Source organism: Zeus faber (genome assembly GCF_960531495.2).
Source record: "Zeus faber genome assembly, chromosome: 16".
Classification (NCBI taxonomy): domain Eukaryota; kingdom Metazoa; phylum Chordata; class Actinopteri; order Zeiformes; family Zeidae; genus Zeus; species Zeus faber.
This window is the reverse complement of record NC_137202.1, coordinates 11,639,958-11,660,030: the sequence shown is the minus strand read 5'-3', so window position 1 is coordinate 11,660,030 and position 20,073 is coordinate 11,639,958. Positions and strand designations below refer to the sequence as shown.

The 20,073-nt window shown below is 40.9% G+C and overlaps 1 protein-coding gene across 1 annotated transcript in view; it reads right to left on the bottom strand.

Annotated features, from left to right (window-relative positions):
• Positions 1–2,445: 2,445 nt before the first annotated feature.
• LOC307242031 (uncharacterized protein) overlaps positions 2,446–20,073 on the bottom strand; it is a 31,316-nt gene continuing 13,688 nt past the window's right edge. The window contains exons 3-8 of the mRNA XM_080016366.1: positions 15,901–16,074; positions 12,237–12,399; positions 9,716–9,834; positions 8,985–9,106; positions 4,857–4,961; positions 2,446–4,129 (exon numbers count right to left, since the gene is read on the bottom strand). Coding sequence (XP_079872492.1) covers positions 4,865–4,961; positions 8,985–9,106; positions 9,716–9,834; positions 12,237–12,399; positions 15,901–16,074 — 675 coding nt within the window. The 3' untranslated portion in view covers positions 2,446–4,129; positions 4,857–4,864. The remainder of the gene's footprint in view (positions 4,130–4,856; positions 4,962–8,984; positions 9,107–9,715; positions 9,835–12,236; positions 12,400–15,900; positions 16,075–20,073) is intronic.

Sequence of the window (20,073 nt, the reverse complement as noted above, 5' to 3'; positions counted from 1 at the left end):
TTGCTCCACTTGTGGTGTTGAATCTATCCATCAATACATGGAAAGTATGTCTATTTTGGAAAATCCATTGAAGAAAAATAACAGTGCTTTTGATTTCATATGCTTTGCGTCAGATAGAATTGTGACAGCCAATTAAAAGCTGAGGTAGCTTTTCCCCCCATTCTCTCAAGTGACACTTCAGTACAGTTCCAGTAAGATTTATTAATTACTATATCGATTGATTTGAGTGATTAATTCAAGTAGGATTATGCATTATAAAAAAATAAAATAAAATAAAAACTAACATCCAGCTAAAGAATGTAATTACTTATAAATTAATAGAAAACATACATATGTATTTGTGGATTTGTTCCCTCTCACTGCTTGCTATGCACCACAGTGGGTGTCAGGCCACAGTGGGTGTCACAGAAATGTGTCCTGGAGGCGATAAAACAATCTGCTGCTTTCCAAAACTTAAAGTTCAATGTGTTCCAAATTGGATCTTTGCCATAGAGGCCTGCGCACATTTTCCTAAATTACATTTTTAGTTCAAACATAAACACCATAGCGATGGCAACTCCACTATCGTCACTGTTTTCTAGTGGAATGTAGTTTCAGCACACTGCGAGTGGAATTCCAAATCCAGGAGTGAATGATCTCTGATGGGTCATGGAGGTTCAAAACACTCCTCTCTTTGGATATTCCACTAAATAATGTTCCCTGTCCACCAGATTATCACATCCCTCTCAGGCGAATGCTGCTGGGATAATATTTATGACTTCTCTGTTTTTAAAATGCCAGAGAACACACCAAATCACCACTTTGTATGTGTAATGATGTCACGTTTCTCCACAAATAATGTTTTCTCTTCTCTTTGTGTGTTAAGTGGGGTTGTATGGTTTATATGGAAACTGACGGTAACCGCAGACAACTATGCAGGAATAGAATGATGGATTAACTGGTCTGTGATGGTATGTGATGAGTGTTGGTCAGAAATAAATAATAGAAAAAGGGAAAAAAATATGTTTCACAATTGCGTTTTCCCTGAGCAAGAGCAATATTGAGTGCTGCCAAAAGATGTCAGTGTGGCTTTGATGCAAGGTTTATTCCAGAGTGGAGGAACAAAAAAACTTCCTGCTACCCTCACTTACTAGGTTTCCATGTATAATAATAATAATAATAATAATAATAATAATAATAATAATAATACTCTTAATAATAATATTTTATATAATTATTAATGTAGCTATTCGTTATTTATTTATTTGACAATTTTTATTAGCTTTGGTTAGATTGTATTAAAATCTCATTTATCAGTATAATTTATTTGAACGGTAAGTCATTCATGTAACTGACAACAAAAAAGTCAGCACACATATCACATATTACATTCAATTATTGTTATCATACAATATTTATTACATATTGAACCCTGAAATCCCAAGTTTCCATCTCTTTGAGCCACTGAGTCTGGGTGAGATTGGTTATCTCCTCCAATCATCTGATTGAAGAAACCTTCTGACATTTCAGGACATGAACCTTTGACAGCAGTGCTGGAAGGTAACACATGAACCATCACACTTCACTTTGCCTTTGGAAGGCGCCCTGTGGGGAAAGCTCGCTCAGCATAGAACCCTGAACTACCCAAACCTGTATGTATATGCATGTGACAAATAACCTTGAAACTTGAATTTTGAACCTTAACTGTCTAACTTCCAGGAGCTTAACAATTTGAGCCACTGGGTCTTAAAGAGCTTGGTCATTAAAACTCTACATTCTGAAAAACCAAGACTGGAACCCGTGACGGCAGCATATGAATCGTCATGGCACCAGGTCCCTTTACACTATGTCCCCCGGTGCTTTTAAACGCACCCTCTGGGGAAAGAGAACCCTGAACTCCTGGGACTTCCCAGCTTTCAGCAGCTTATCTCTTTGAGCCACTGAGTCTCAGTGAGCTTGGTCATCTCCTCCAGTCATTTGATTAAAGAAACTTCCGTTCTGAAGACTCAAGGCTGGAACCTGTGATGGCAGCCTAGACGCCCCTCCTGACCTCCTTCCCTTCCATCTGTGCATAGTGTCCTTTTTCAGATCGCCCCCGCGCCAGAAAAAAATGCTCTGTCCACACCATTGGGGGAGAACGTCATCTCTTCTTGATTCAGCTCCACCCATAAACAGGAAGTGGATTGACAAGGAGTCACTTCCATGTTTACTTTAGTTAAAACATAGTTTTGCTAAATTAAGCTTTAAATTTTTTCTGATCTTGTAGGAACTCCGAAATCAAACCTTTCATGAAGGTTTGAACTCATGTTGAGAGTTATGATCAAATTTTAAATTTTAAATGTTACAGTTTTAGGCTTATTCAGTGTGGTGGTATCAATTAGATTGACTATAGTCCATAGACTCCACGTCCATTTATCACAAAGATGAATCTGGTTGACAATACAAAAGTAATCGCTCCAGTTTTAACTTTATTTTGAAAAATAAATTGAATAATGATCCACATACCAACACATACCAAAATATACATTACATGTAAAGATACTGTGTCGCTGCATAGTAAACTCCCATACAGAATACACTTTGACTACATCTTTACATACAGTTATTGACATTTAAAAATAAATCCGTAAAAACATACAATACATCCTTTCTGCTTAATTTTGACTATTTAGAGGTAAAAGTATTTGATCACGTGAATAGGATAGTTTGAATAGGATAGTTAGAATTTGTTTTCTCTGTTTTGTCTTGTAAAGTGAAATCTTCTCGTTGAATAAATATTATTGACAAGGTCTTCTCCTGCTATTCATGCGTCATGCTAATGCTAACACTTGTGCCAGTGGCGCTCTTATGACCCGACATAGAGACTACTATGGAAGACTGAGATGAGATGAACGTGGATATTTCCAATTTCACATTTTCAGTAAATAGGTTAGTCAGATGTAGAGTAACGTTTTTTTTTTGTTTTTTTTCATAGAGTGAATAGTTCACTAGGTGGTTTTTGCAGTGTTCGATACATTATTGTGGACTATTTTTCTCAGATGAAGCTCTTAAGCATTATAAATCATTTCAGATCAATGTTCCACGTCAATGTATTCTTTTTGTCAGTGTATTATTTTATGGTAAGTAGCAGTGTAATAAGTAATTATTGCAAAATAATAACAACCCCCTCCGGAGTGAGTCCTGACCACCCCGTCGGTGCTTCTTTTGCGATAATGACCGGCTGCTATCACTTACATACTTTAGCCCAGTAGGTGAAGGTACCGTATATATATATATATATATATATATGTATACTTGTCTATATTCTCCTCTATGTTGAGGATAGAAGACAAATTCTTAAGGCAGTGTCAAATCTGGAAAGTCACACAGCAGTTTTTCGTAATGTTACCTATCTTTGTATTAACAAGATGCATTATCCAAGGACATTTACGATCTCATGCATTGCACATACATGGCCACAACAATGTGTACACACACACACACGCACGCACACACACACACACACACACACACCATACAATGGAGTTTTCCATCTGTGAACAATATGTACATACATGTATTAACAGGATGGATCAAAATGAAAAGGCACAAATAAAACATTGTGTACAGTATGTTTCACATTAGATGGATGGGTATAGTTCATTTTATATACATTTTGCAGCACTCAGACTGCATTGGCAGTCCTTCCAACCAAAGATAGCCACGAAAGACTAAAACTGCCATGAAAAAGCATCAAATAGCTGCAAATGGCGACTGCGAATGAGGCTGTTTGCAACCTTTTTCATTTGTCCGTTTATGAATATAAAGAATGCAACTCTTAGTCTTAGATGAGGATAAAAAAAAGAATAACAATATCTCATTTATATCTCATTTGTAATCATTTCCATGTAACGATAAGATAAATACAGCAACGCTCCCTTTGTGTACAAGACAACTGTCCCTTGTTCAGTAATATATATAAAACATTTCTTTAGAATCTTGGGTAAAAATCACTCGTTTTTCTTCACCATTCCTCTCCATTCTCATTTCCACCTCTTCAATTCCAGGCTCTGAAATTCTTCCGTGCAACTCCTCCGTCTCCCCTCCTCTTCCTCGCCCTCCTCACCTTCCTCTTCCTCTTCCCACGTGGGGCCCTCTGGATCAGATCTGGCTGGGAGACAAAGATGCTCAGTGTGTGCTGCTTCTTTTCTGTTTTTTTTGTTTTTTTTTTTGGTTTAAGGGAAAGTCATCTATGAGATGTCTATAAGGCTGGATTGGGGTGTAGATAAAAGGGTGTTTCTGGCTTCCACCTCAAGCAGGATTATTTCTTACTGTAGATTGATGTTTCTCCAAGCTGTGATGGGCAGAACTATACTGGATTTGACTGTTGTACTAATAATTCTTGAAAAATTATTTCACTACACTAGAATAAGTACCATGATAATAATAATAATAAAAAAATAATAATAACAACAACAACAACAACAACAACAACAACAACAACAACAATAACAATAATAATAATAATAATAATTATTATTATTATTATTATAATAATAATAAACAAAATGGAGAAAACAAAACTAATTTAGAAGATAAATTAGAGTAAAGGACTCTCAAAAATTAGTCATGATCAAAAAGCAAGAAAATAATGTACAAACATGTTATCACATGTTTGTACATTATTTTCTTTCAACAGATAATAAAATAAAACAGAAAACCTAAAACATTGATTTGGCTCATACCCTGTACCTCATAATGAGTCATTAATAGTTTTTATGTGCATTTTAAATGTTTTATGTGTCAACTATCCTGAAATAATCATAAATGACGCCTCAAAATAATTTAAGGCCGAGAAACTCTTCAAGAACAGCGACTTTATCCAGCTTCCAGCCTACCTGTTGCATTACTGAAGCCAAGGGCAGTCCAGTTTGTCTGGGTGACCGAGGGTGATCATGGAGCTCCTGTTCCTCCTGGGAAGGTCCATTGGTCCCAGATCAGGCCTGCCAGGGAAAATAAAGAGACAACTATTCAATTATATTATTATTCATTGTATTCTGACGCAGTGAAGCCATATTTAACAGGTACATCTTGTTGTGTTTAGTCCCATGGGTGGATGATAAATAAAAATAACCAGAAGGTGAAGTCGCAATGAAGTAAGTGTGCTGGCCCTGTCTGTGTGTGTGTATGTACTGTTTGTATGTGGGAAGCTATTTGGGGAAATGTTTACATAATTTTCCATGACAACTTTGAGGAAAACTCTTCTGCAAAACTACTCTAATACTTTAACTTCTATCGGCTAGATTAGAAAATTGCCTATGTTTCCGTGTATGTGTGTGTTTGCAAAATTTGGTGACTTAGTAATCTAGGTCAAAATGGCGAAATTTCTCAGTCGTGCTCTATTTTCCCATAATATTGTCTCATAGGATGTTGACTATTTTGTATACCGCTGGTTTAAACCTTGCACCAAGTTACAGCCCATACATGATGGAATCGGGACAGTTGTTTTGATGTATTTTGCATGTATGAGGCTTGAAAATTGAGAGGAGTAGCGTGGCAAGATTTGGTTACAATCATAATAATAATAATGTGCAAAATATGTGCAGTGCGTAATCTCCGGGTGCCATGACATTCCACTGCATATATTGTATGAGCGTATGTATGTGACAAATAAACCTCTTGAATTTTGAATCTCGGATAATAGTAAGTGTGCTACAACCTTATGGCACGGCCGCCAGCATTTCTCTCTTTTGTGTGTGTCCTTTTTTAATGAATCCTGGACCACTGCCATATCTCAACAGAGCACCGTTTTTAAATCCACAGGGGAATGGATTCTCCCACTCCCACTCCTCCAGGAATACCTCAAGCCTGACAGACCAGACCCCCACACACCCTCTTTATTCCCGGGTGGGTCGGTGCCAAGCTCTGTGAGAGCAGCGTCCCACTCGAGGACGGAGGGAGAAAGTGGAAGGGGCCACGGACAGTGTTGTACTTTTCTTTTTTCTCTCTCTCTCTCTCTCTCTCTCTCTCTCTCTTTAAACCTCCTACAAGATTCCTGAAAACAAAAGAACGGCACAATTTGTCCGTGGACACACCCGTCTCACCCGCCTCACCCGTCCCGCGGCCAAGGACGCCGGGTTGGGTTTGGTTCCCCTCGGTCTCTTCTCGCCCTGCAGTCACTGCAGCTGTCAGCGCTTTTCACCCTAAAATAACCCCAAAGTCTTTCTTTCTCCCCCCTGTTTGGCGCTGCAATCATGCTGGCTTGTATTCAGCCGAGTAAAATAACTCACATTCCAACTCCTTCAATGATTTTTTTTTTCTCCTTTTTTTGGGGGGGGTGGGGGGTTCTGTTTTGTTCAACAAACACTCAAAGGACAAGGGAGGCCAGATTACATTTTTCTTTGCATTTTTATTTAATCTCCGGTCATTTCTGCTTTGGATTTGGATTTTCTTTTGTTTTTTCTTTTCTATTTTTGACTTTTATTGGTAGCATTTAGACTATGATTGCTTTAAATTTGACTCAACACACATCGCAGTTATTTTTTCTTCCCATTATCGTCCCTTTTGTTTTTCTTAGTGGTTATGGATATTGAGAAACATCATCAAAAATGCAAAATTTTAGCTCAGTACTAAATTTTACTTTACTTATTATTCACAAATATTTTCTATTGTATTATATAAATACCAGATCTCTCCAAAATTGAAGACCACTGCCAATAGTTCATTAATTAAAAGCATTGTCAGTAGTTTATGTCATAGAAAATTCCCTTCACTAGGAAAAATGTAAGTAGTTCCGCCTTCATACAATTATTACTACCCCAAGTTTTTCTAGGTTTCCATGTAAGGGCAGGGTCTGGAGGATTAGGAAGATAAACTACTGATGCGTGTATTTACAGTGAAATATGTTAAAATGATAATATTTTCACAGGATGAAGCATTGAAGGCCTCAGCTGCAGGCAGATGGAATGTAACTGCCAATACATTATACTGAATTACTAAAATCCCTTTTATTTGCCATCCCCACTTACTGTGTTGCACGTAAATGGATTCATAGATCACCAGAAATATTCTTATGTAAGAAAGAAATGATTTGAGATAAGGCTTTCCCTCTCAAACGGGCGATAAATGTAGTTTTCTTTAAAAGAAGAGAACATTTCAAAAATCTCTGTCTCCTTGTTTACGTGAGGGATTCTTCACATTTATCATACAAAAATGTTATATTCATGTGCTGCTCAACATGATGTTAAAAGATAAAATTAATGGCTCACAACTATAAAATGTAGGCATCTTGCTACTCAGCACCTTGGTTTTGTGAACTTTTTTTTGAGTTGTTAAAAAAGTCCATCGCTACCAGCAGCTTGCCATTATGGAAAGTATCCCCCAATTACACATAGTATATGTACGTTTTTGCATCAAAATTCATGCAAACTTGCACAATATCCTACTTTTGTCATAATGCTAGTTGTTGCTTCAGAGCCACATTGTTTTTTTCAGTTTACTGTATTTTGCCAGTTTTGCCTATTTCTTTAATTCCTTTTTAGGCTCATTGTATATATCCATTTGTTATTATTATTATTGCATTATTATTATTTTTTTATTCTTATTAGTCTTGTTATTATTATTCTTATTATTATTTAGGGTCCAGCCTAAAACCTTAATCCAAATCGATCCACATAAGGAGCAGAAATGAGTGAAAAACCGACCAAATATGACGAAAACAATGTATAAGTTCCATTAATGTTGTCTCCATTACAAGTAATCTATTAAACTGAATTTTCCAAATGTAGATTATTAACAGAAAAAAATACAATGAAGTAGAAATTACAATTAAACATTTATTTATTATGTTTATAAAATGTGATGCAAAGTTATGCAAAGTAATAATAACTTTTTTTATTATTGTTTCAGATGCCAAAAAATAGCCAAACGTCTAAGATAACAAAGAAGCAATTGAAAAATTGTAACTCGTGATACATTGCACAGAATCTGGAGAACTTTAATACGTATCTAAGACGACTAAACTGGACCCTGTGTATTCCAGGTCTAGACAGACAGCCTGAGCCGGGGCTGCATTTAAAGGAAACTCGGAAAACTGTAACTTGTGCTGCGTTTTACAAAACCCCGGAAACTAAAATCATTCAAAGGAAACATTTTCACACCACAGTAAGTTCTAAGAACCATTGGAGGAACCTTTTCTTTTTCGTCCTCACGTTTCACAGAAACCAAAAAAGTGTAATACGTACCTAAAAGGAATAAACTGGACCCCGTGATTTGCTGCCTGCAGCTATATTAAGAGGTCCAGCTCACATTGCATTAGACACGGTCTAATGCATTCAATGCCAAAATATGTCCAACCCAAATCAAAGTATCTGGAACACAACAATGATATAAGCTAGGAACATGGTTGAAGTGTTTTTTAAATGGCGCTCAACGTAAACTCGTTTCAGAGAACCTGGGAAACTGTAAGACGTACCTATCACGACTAAACTGGACCCTGTGTACCGTCGCCTGCAGCTATATTTATTATTGTTATGCAAAGTAATTACAGAGCTTGTTGTTTTTATTGTTCCAGATGCCAAAAAATAGAAAATATAAGACAATAAAGAAGCCATTGTCCAGAACTCCAGTCCTCAAGGTCAGTCACAATATAAAAAAAAAAAAAGTACTATGGACGTAACTCCAAGACATAACTCCACGATGTTTGTTGTTCACTGTTTATGTAAGTTTAGTAAATTGTGATGCATTTCGCAGACACCAAAAAATTGTCACAAACACCTAAAACGAATAAACTGGACCCTGTGTGTTGCTGCCTGCAGCTATATTTATTATTATTATTATTATTATTATTATTATTATTATTATTATTATTATTATTATTATTATCATCTGCCTATTGGTATGTATGTATGTATGTATGTATGTATGGTATGTATGTATGGTATGTATTTTTGTATAGTATGTATGTATCCATTTATCTATCTACCTACCTATCTAATCCCCCCCTCCTCTCTCTCTTTCTCTCTCACCGGTAGAGTTGTGGACAGGACATCTTGAGGGATGTGGTGGTCAGTCCCAGTCTGCTCTGGTTCCTCATCTTCGTCCTCCTCACCAGATCCTTCACTCTGCCCCACGTATAGTTCTCACTCAGCTGTGCACGCACGCACGCACGCACGCACGCACGCACGCACGCACACACACACACACACACACACACACACACACACACGCACACACACACACACACACACAAAATGTTTTATCATGATTTAATATTTTTCCCTTCATGTTAACTCCCTTTTTTTCCCACATTCGGAGTGTATGGAATCAGCTGGTTTTACCACCACATCGCTGAAAAACAGAAACTCAACCCTGATTTTGACCACCACTGTATGGTGTTATACACACATAATTTTTTACTATATTCAGTGTGACAACTAGCTAATGATTTACTGAATAACTATCAATCAATATCAATAAAAACAACAACAGTTGTGTCAGCATTTTGTCACTTTCAAAATATATAATAGAGTGTTCATTCCGAGTCCAAAAAACGCAAAGTAGGATTTCAGTAGGATTCTCAGTTGTGTACTTTAAATTTCACTGGAATCATTCCTTGTCGGGTTCCCGTTTTGTCTTGTTACTTTCACTGAATTAGAAGCTCAGAGTACTTCTTTCATCACTGACAATTATCCTTACAGTACGTCTGGTTTGAAACCCGGGAGGGGGAAGTAAACAAAGAGCTTGAAGTTTGACTCACCCGTCTCTGGGGGACGGCCAGGCCCTCGCTGCCGTCACACAGAAAGCGCGACTCCCCCTCGGTGTAACTCCTCCGGTTCAGACCCCTCCTCCACAGCGGCACGGGGGCCAGCGGCCGGTCTGGAGAAAGGGAGTCCAGGAGTGTTACTCTGCTTTACTCCACAAATTGCTGAGTCATACCTTATGTAGTTTAGAGTACGTTTTTTGAGCAAGTACATTTTTAATTTTCTAATGAGGGCGAATAGTCGGCCACGTCGCGTGAGCGCCGTTGTTGCGGACTGTTTTTCTTCGAAGCTCTTCAACCGGGACCGGTCGTAGGAGCGTTTCAAATCACTTTACAGGAGGCAGGGTCCATGTGCAGCCAGCTGGTAATCATCACAAAACAACCCCCCTTCAGAGTGATACAACCTGACAACATCCGTCGGGGTTGTCTTGTGATAACAAACGCCTGTTCAAAATGGAAGACATTTTATAATGGCACAGTTTAACAAAATGTCAATGACTCCTGTGTCCTGTGTTCCACAATGGAAGATGAAAGTACCGTTGAAAGTCATGCACCGGGGGAGGATACTCTTTGTAACTCGGTCGCTTGAACCCCAAAGCCATAGATAGATAAAGAGATAGATAGATGGATGGATGGTTGGACGGACAGACAGACAGACAGACAGACAGGCAGGAAGGCGGGCAGACAGGCAGACAGGCAGACAGACAGGCAGACAGACAGACATAGATGGATGGATGGATGGATAGATGGATGGTTGGACAAACCGACGGACGGACAGACAGACAGACAGGCAGACAGACAGACAGATAGATAGATAGATAGATAGATAGATAGATAGATAGATAGATAGATAGATAGATAGATAGATAGATAGATAGATAGATAGATAGATAGATAGATAGATAGATAGATAGATAGATAGATAGATAGATAGATAGATAGATAGATAGATAGATAGTCTGGATGCACATTATACCTGACGTGCGTCAGCCTCGGAAGGTAGGACGTTAAGAGAACCCAAACGCGTGCAAGACCAGGGTGAAGACTATTTTGCCAAAAAAGTCTTCACCCTCACCCAACCCCCCCCGAATCCCATTCATCACTCCCACACAGCAAACAACTGCACCTCCTCCACCCTTATCAGTTTTCCACCCGGCACAGGACTTTTGCCTCAGTGTTTTTGTCCGGCTCACATGATCAGGGAAAGAAACAACCAAAATAACATTTAATTAGATGTCTCTTCAGAAAAAAAAAAAGTCACTTACAACCCTCACCTTTGGCTGAGTAACAATATGCTCGAACACATGCTTTTTATTATCAGCAAAAGGTTAAAGCCGCCTGATGGAACGACTTTCACCTTTGACGCGTGCGGCACTCACGTAATTAAGGTAATTTATACTCGTAGATCTGAGAAACATCCCTAAAAAGATCAGGCAGTCCCCTCTTGTGCTTCAGAACGAAAAGGATCAGAGTTCTAGACTGTTGGAGTCATGAGTCATTTCTTATTCTTGCCTCAGCAATACGTGCCAAAATACATGTAGTGCAAAAGAGGAGAGTGCTGCCCACACCCCTGGTGTTTCTGCTGGTTTAAATCTTAATTTGAATCTCAGTTGAGGCAATGCAACCCCACCTAACACCACAACATGCACACACACACACACACACACACACACACACACACACACACACACACACACACACACACACACACACACACACACACACACACACACACACACACACACACACAATATCTCCCATGACTTTCGCAATCACTTCTCCAGATCCAGTTTCCCACTTCCTATAGAAGAGGGGTTGGCAAGGAATTCCAGAAGCCCCTAAGACGCTTTATATATGTTCAGTCCGTCCGCCCGTCCGTCCGTCCGCTGTCCGTACCTACACAGAATGCCAGGAATCCGCATCCCACATCCCACATCCCACATCCCACCCCCTGGGTTTGAAAAACGTCATGTTCCCAGCGGGGGCCACCAAAGCGTCGACTCCAAAAAGACCCACCGGCGACGGCAACGTGAGACGCTGCGAAAACACAGCAGTAAAATAAGCGTTCGCCAAAATGGTCATCGCCGGGAAAGGGCCTGCGTACGACGACAGGCATGTGAAAAACACACCTCGAGGGGGGTTCGGCCGCGGGGTCAGTTTTTGTAACTCAAGTACAACCAGAGCCCCGTCTCAAAACAAAGCCGTCGGATCCATTTCGGGAAAAGAAAGCCTTAGAGCAACATTGACTCTAATATGTGGTAATGTGTGTGTTGACGCGTCCCACCGGACCGTGTTGTAAAAGTTCCACAGTGGAAGCCATATTGTACTCCATGGGGTGGTCCCATTTGTCCCAAAACACAGGGCTACAGCATCACATTTGACAAGGAGATTTCACTATTTTATTGTTTTCCTGGCCCAAAGGTGCATCTCCAATAACCTTTCCAAGTTCCCACACCACTACATTGAGATAAGATTAATACTTAGACGGATTCACGGGGTCCTAGAAAGTAGAACGTACCTTTCGCCATCGAGTAGAGCGGGTGGCGTGCGACCTCCGGGATGGTGGACAGGTCGGAGAGGGTCCCGCTGGGCGATAGACACTCGTTCCTGGACGGCCTCTTCTTGGGGTCCTGGAAGGCCAGGTCGGCCGCACCGCAGCTGCAGTGCTGCTGGAAGAAGTCCTGTCGGGGCGGGAAAGACGAATAAAAGAGAAAAGGGAAGAGACCACGGAAAGGCCGTTATTTCTGCAAGCATAAAGTTGATTCAAAGTAGTAAAGCTTCGAATCGGTAGGATCATAATCACCATCATCAATATCAGTGGCTGAAGCAGCAGATGGTGATAGACTTTAAATCTACATTTACCATTAAATATCCCAGTTCTGGACACACACACGGATTTAATGGACACCTTTCATTTTCCTGTGAAATTATATTGTCTTTATAGTACAGTACTGTGACTTTTAAAACAAAAACACAAGTTCCCTGTTCCAGGTTTGTTTCAAGGTTATGTGCAAGAAATTTCCCATTTTGACATCTCAGCCGTGCTTGGATTCTTTTCCAAGCACCTGCACCTGCACCTGCTGTACGTTATTGTTGGCTTTAATCCAGATGTTGCCGTCGTGTTTTTGTGAATATCTACGTGCACATGCATGTCTTTCTTTCCACCTGGGCTTGCGGTGCTCTGACCCCTTTCCTTCCTTTCAAGATGAACTCGGTGTAAATCACAAGAGAACAATAAAAAGGTCTGCATCACTTTTGCCCAAAGACGGATCTGATTCAAATTCCCATTCCGGCATATCACTTCCGCATGGACCTCCTTAACAGTTGGAAGTAGTGGAGTACTGAATCGGATACGACAGCATGGAGACGGGATGTTCCATACCCGGGAACACACACACATACACACACACACACACACACACACTCACACACACACACACACACACACACACACACACACACACACACACACAGACACACACACGGACACACACCAGGTTGATATATTCCGCATCCAAACCCAAGTGGCTCATGAACTCATTTAACAACCCCAGCTGCATAAACTATCCTTAGTTACCCCTCACCTACATGGGCCGCAAGGTGAAAAAACGATTACACACACGTTGGTGAGCGGCAATATTTATCACACAGACACACACACACACACACACACACACACACACACACACACACACCAACCCAATGAATTTCCCCCATCCCAGAGCTCGCTCCGTTTCTGTTATGTAAGCGCCAAATCTCCGCAGAAAGTCTTAGGGGAATCGATGGAGAACGATGGAGAAGCTTTTCTCTTTCTATGGTTTCCATGGTTTCATAGTGGTCAACACCCTTTCCCCCGGTAGAACCATAACCCAACCCCACCAACAAACTGCCATGGACGACCTCCTCTGTGGCCTCCACCTTCCTTCCTTGTGGGATTCAAAGGGAGGGGGGGGGGTGTAGCCCTCACAGGACCACTGACCCTTGGCCTCTCAACCCAAGGATTAGGGCCTTCAGGGGTATTATGGTAAGGTACTCAGTGGAGGAAAGAAGCTTCGCAGAATGTTCTATCCATCCGTCCATGGCTTCCTGTCCCCCCTAATTGCTTTAGGGAGTCATCTTTGTGTCGGAGGATGAGGACATACGGAGAGATTCGGAAGATTAGATTTGAGGGTACGTAGGTCGAGCAAAGAAAGGCCGGGAGCCGTTGGGTTTTTTGTAACCCCCTCTCTCTGCTTTAGTAGAATGGTCCGACACACAGTCCTGACGTCCAATTTTATAGTGAAGAGCAATTCTGATCCACCTTGAATTCATGATCGTTACAGTCGTTTGATTCGCTAGAACCAGAGTTAGTTGTCCTTTGAAACGCGTATCATCACGACCCTATGTTCACTGAACTGATGACCCTCAAATTAACAACTACTACTAAATGCTCCAGTAGGCTGGAAAGGCGTCCATAGATGGATTGATTTTGAACCGAAGATTCAAGATGGACTTTCTTACCCTTTATGAAGGTAATAAAGGGCTTTGTGTCCTGAACTAGTAGGGGGAACATCGCTGTCCCATTTCTGTCCAGCTGTGCCGCTGGTGCTGATACGGAAGATGGAAGTGAAAGTTGGCGGAGACACAGAGAGACCCTCAAATCAAACGGGTCCCATTCATAGGAACCTGGGACGTGTCCCATCTGGGCGGCCGGCCGTCTTTTGAAGTGTCCTCTGAGCGTCTCCGCTGGCAGCTTTAAAAATCGGAATGGCGCAGCAGGGGGTGGAAAACAGCAGAAAAAAAAAAGAGAGAACGGTGTGGTTTTTGGAAGCGCGCTTCTCTCGGGAGACGGAGGAGGATTTTAAAAGCCTACACTCCCGGGGTGTTACTCTGGCATGACTGCGGAGAAATCTTTCGCATGTAATTGTGCGTGTAAACATTTTAACAAAATTTGAAGCAGGTGGTTGGAAAACTTGAATGAAATTTGCATTCCCCCCCCCGTCCCCGTCGTCTCTTGAACTTTAAAGGCTTTGAAGCCCTCCGGCTCCTGCTGGGAACGTTCCCTGTTTCAGCTGCTTCGATGCTTTTCCGGCCTCTGGGCCCAACGCAACTCAGGTAGTTTTGAGTTAACGGTGGAAAAAATGGGGGAAATAGCTCCTTATACAGTAAAATGTGCGATAACTTTCAATGAACTTAGATTTGCATAGGAGTAAGTTGTGAGGGGGAATATATCATTATCATTATGTTTATCACTATGCTACTTGCTACGTAATAGAAATGAACGGACTGTCAGAACTTGCAAAAAAGAGATCATAGTTGTTCTTGGCGTCGGGACACGATTGAGTTACATTGTTTACATTAAGCTTGTTAATTGCCTCCAACTTTCCTTCAATCACATCTTCACACATTTCCTCTGTGCTCTTGCCAAACACGTGACCCAGATGAAACTCATGACAGGTGTTCCGTTTAGCAAACAATACACAACAATATTCAATATGAATTACCGTCATTCCAAAGCTGCACAGGCCTCCCAAGCCTCTATGACGAGGTATGTTGTTTCTGGCCTGAGCCGGTGGCTCTCACAGAGAGTGCCACAATTACAATCAAGAAGTGCACACACACACGCACACACACACGCACACGCAAACACACACACACACACACACACACACACACACACACACACACACACACACACACACACACACACACACACACAGACACACACACACACACACACATCCAACCTGTGCAAAAACTGTGCACTATAATATATTATTATTATTATAATTATACTGTAACGACATAGCAATACTAATACGTAGTCAGTGATTGTTATCTGTATTATTGCATTAATTGTATTCATAATGTCCGATATATCATAATATATCATCATATTAAATCATCCAGTACAGTATAACCATCAATATTTCGATTTTATACCCGCAGCCAAACTAGCAACAATTCTGCTACGTACTCCCAAATACTGCCCTCCAACTTTCCTGTGCATCGCTTTTTGTATATTCTGTATATTTTTGTATATTTTTCTTTTTAAAGATTTGGCCATGCTTATTTGATTTTTGTGCAAACTGTCTGTGCAGCAATGCATCAATCTTTACCACAACAAATTCCTTAGATATGAAGTACATGGCTAAAAAAAAAAAGCGTATTGTGATTGTGGTTGTGATGAAGCAGGGCGGTACCTCCTTGGTCCTGGTCACCCTGCCGTCCCTCTGCAGGCCGCAGATCTGCCTCTGCAGCCGCAGGTTGGTCTCCTGCAGCTGGCCAATCTTCTCAATCAGCTGGCAGATGTGCTCCAGATAGCCCAGGCCCGAGCCCAGGGGATTGGAGCCGGAGCCCGAGGCGGCCTGCTGCTTCTGGGGGGAAGAGGAAGAGGAGAAGGAGGAGGAGCGGAGGGTTAGTCAATGTAAGGATAAATGGAACAATCAATGAAAGGATGTTTTCCTGCTCTTTGAACATTAGCGTATTATGTTACATTCTACTGTGTCGATAGGACGATGAAGGAAAGGGTATTCTGTGATATTTTGTTATTTCATTACTGTAACTTTTTACGGACTGATTATGAGGAAAAAGTAAATAAATTAGATTAAACATTATCAAGTTGTTTTTTTATGAAATAATAAATGGTAGATATGGTTTATCGCTGTGAAAGAATACAACTTTCTAAGCAGTGTTAGTCGTGGAAATACCAGACAGAATCCAGTTTTATAAGTGGACATATAGCACACTGAGCAAGGCGCTATAAATCAAATGAAAAATAAAAATACTTTAGATGTTCTGGAACAGGAGAAGGCGGTCGGTTTCTTTTGGAATCCACTATATTATTCAGCGCACACATTTTATTCCCCCTCCCTAAGCCTCCAACGACAGCGTGAAATGTGTTCCCACGTAATGTCAAAGTCATTTTTACTGCCAGATTGCGAATTTTATCGTCATGGCCGACTTGTCTGTCTGCAAATTTACACTTTTAACACTGAGCAGGAGCTCCTGAGGAACGAGCGGGATTACTGTGGTGACGCAGTTTAACTTTTATCTACAGGGGTCTACCCTCATCCTGACTCCATTGCATAATACCTACATACCAGCAGCGGCGTGTATGTTTTTGGTGGTGGAAGTGTGATTAACTGTCCGGGGCTTTGGGTTTCTGGTTCCCATGGTGAAAAATGAAGGCGTGTTAACACAAACAAAGATACTGTAAAATATGGTCGTTTCCCTGGAAAGGATTTTGTAACGTATGTTTTGTTTCCACTGCAAAGAATGTTATTGCAGTCCTTTGGATATAGATAGATAGAAAGATAGATAGATGGAATATTTGAAAATAGGTTTGGAGAGGACTTGGGTTGCACGGTCTCAGATGGTCTTCCACGTTCTTCCAGAAAAATTCAGAAAAGGAAATTTTGTGCAAATAATTAGACAATCGTCAACATTCCAAAACGCGTCCCAACAAAAGCAGGATGTGAGCTCAGGTCGGGGCCTTTTCCTCTTTCTTTCCTCCTCTGAAGCCCCTTTCCCGTTGCCGCTGACCGTTAAAAAACTCCACTCTGGGAGGTTGTTGGGGAGCTCCAATGGAGAAGCTGGAGGAAACAATGAAGAAACAAACCACAATAAGCTCAAAGGACTGACATCACCTGTTTCCTCTGATGGAGAGGAGACGTCCGTCCATTACGCAGGCCTTTGACCAAATTTTCCCACCTTCTTCCCAATGACGGCATTAGAAGAAGCTTTCAAGGTTCATCAGAGGTTTACTTTTTTTGGGAGAGGTGGCGTGATGGAAAGACATATTGCCAAATTTTTCTTTCACTAGAATTTGTTGGTGATGTCAGTTTACTTCGAAGAGTGGAGTGCTTCCAAAAATAGAAAATGGCTCAACCTTTTGATGGAAAACCTACATGACCAGGGGCGCTTGGTATATATGGGGTAACAGGGCCATGCTACCGTAAGCTAAGCCGTACCTATATTTTTGAGAAAAAAGGTTTAAAGTTAGAATTAAATACCCTTGTATGTCCCATTATCACTACCTTGAAAATTATTATTTTGACTTTTTGGTGAACCACGAAAATCAATCAAGGCCCATAGCTTTACTAGTGAAGGAACCAGGTCAAGGCGATTTGAGATGTGCGTTGACAGGTATTAGACAATTTAGTCCTATCCTAGTTATTATTTTCACTGTGACAATAATCACCTTTTTTTAATCACCTCTTTTTCTTTTTTTTTATCCAATCACAATCAATCAAAACAAAGTATCAGCCGACCCCTGTGGATGCCTTCAGGGAAACTTCTTGAGGTGGACATTTCTGCTCTCCTTATTATCATCTCTGGGGCTTATTGAGGAGATCATGTGGATGTCTGGTCTTCCAGGAAGACGAGGAACTTCTTCCACCTCAAGACCAGTTGGTCATGGGAGAAGATAATTATATTACATTGTGACGGAAGGATTAAAAAGAAAAAAGAAAATCACCCCCCCCCCCCCCAACATACTCCTAACCCTCAAAAAAAACTCCATCCACAGAAGAGCCAATGGCAATGGGATGAGAAAGCCAGAGAGAGTGGAAACCAGGACAATCCGGCCTTTTTGAACAACAAAGGGGGTCAGTTTGTATACACACAACAAACACACACACACACACACACACACACACACTGTCCTCTTGCTCTGTGTTTTCTCTGCACCACAGTGTGAAAATATTTGAGCACCAGATGTCACAGGGAAATGAAGGAAGCTCAAACAAATTGTCATATTCTCTGGAACAACATACCACGATAGATAGATAGACAGATAGATAGATAGATAGATAGACAGATAGATAGGTAGATAGACTGAAAAATTGTAAATATTCATAAAACCTAAAAACAAAACCTTAACAATTAACAAAGAACCTAATAATAAACAATATACCTAAAAATAACAATGACCAACAAAAACAATAAATAATGAATAGAAACCTAAAAATTAATACAAATCTATGAAATAAACCTGAAAAATTCAGGTTCAGCCATGCCAGGGTATTACTGGATCAATATCGAAAAATCAACTAAAACCCCTTCAGCTGTTTCCAAGGTTTTATTATTCCATTACTTTTCTCACAAATCAAATTAATGAAAAAAAAAAAATGTATCGCTCACTATGGAAAAACAAAACGGTGATGGCCTCTCCTCTTCTCCTCCTCTTCCCCTCTTCCATTCTCTTCTCCTCTCTGGCCGCTGCCACTCGGTGGATGTTTCCACCGTCTCTGCTCGATCCAAAAACTCAATCTCCCAAAAAACATGACGGTGTGGGAAAGGAATGAGGCTCCAGATGTGAGATAGGGGGGAAAGGTACATGGAGGAATGGAGAGTTTCCCTCCTCTATCCAGGCTGCTTTTTATTTGGACCGTCCAGTTCTGGTGAGTGAGGGAGAATCCAGCATTCCTCCCTTTTTCCCCTGCACTAGATCTTTCACACCCACCCCCAAAAAAAAGGTCCCGTAGCGATGGACGACGTGATGCCCCTCTGCTCTGGACCTATTGTTGATATTCTATCTCAGAGTTTCCCCACCTCTTCCCTGTCACAGCACACTTTTTAATAATGAAATAACACCACGGCACTGCAGCCCCGTCTTGTTGTTCACTGAAAACTTCACAAAATGTCCCAAACTCATAGGACTGTGCTTATTATTGTAGCCTACTGATAGTCAGTGATGCATGACTCCTGAACCATTCGTTCATAGCGAATAAATCTTTTGAAGGACTCGGGAGTCCGGAGTCCCTCCAGCAAAATAGTGAAAATAATTTCTCAGGACAAAATGAACGTTCAAGGCAAAAGGCCAAGGCATTTGGCATAATTCATATTGAATGTGACTGATTTACACTTTGCATTCCACCAAAATAATCGACCAAAAAAAGTACTTTTGACAGAATGAAATGACTCTTGGGGGAAGTCGGAGCCAAATGGACTCTTCAGACCCTTTCATCTTCAGGAAGTCCTCCCTTCGCACACCGTGCGAGCAACCGAATCAAAACGGCCGGGGATGTCGGAAAAATTGCACGACTCTTCTCGCCGAGTGACTCCCCAAGAGCCGAGTGTCAGAAAAGCTCAAACCTTTCATCACGACTGAGAGTTCTCGCTTTCAGTGTGAAGCCCGAGCATGTTCTGAAGAACACGGAGCTGCTATTCCAGCTGCAAGTGATGAAGTCAACGAATTAGCCTGGCCTTGACACTTTTGATCTTGCAACACAAGAACTAGTTTCCATCATCTATATATTGATTTTGTTATTGACCGGGAGTGGGAGGGGTAGGTAGAAAATAAAAAAAATACAGACGGACTGATAGTCAGCTATCTGGCTTCCACTGCGAAAAGGTTCTCGCTCCGTCGACCA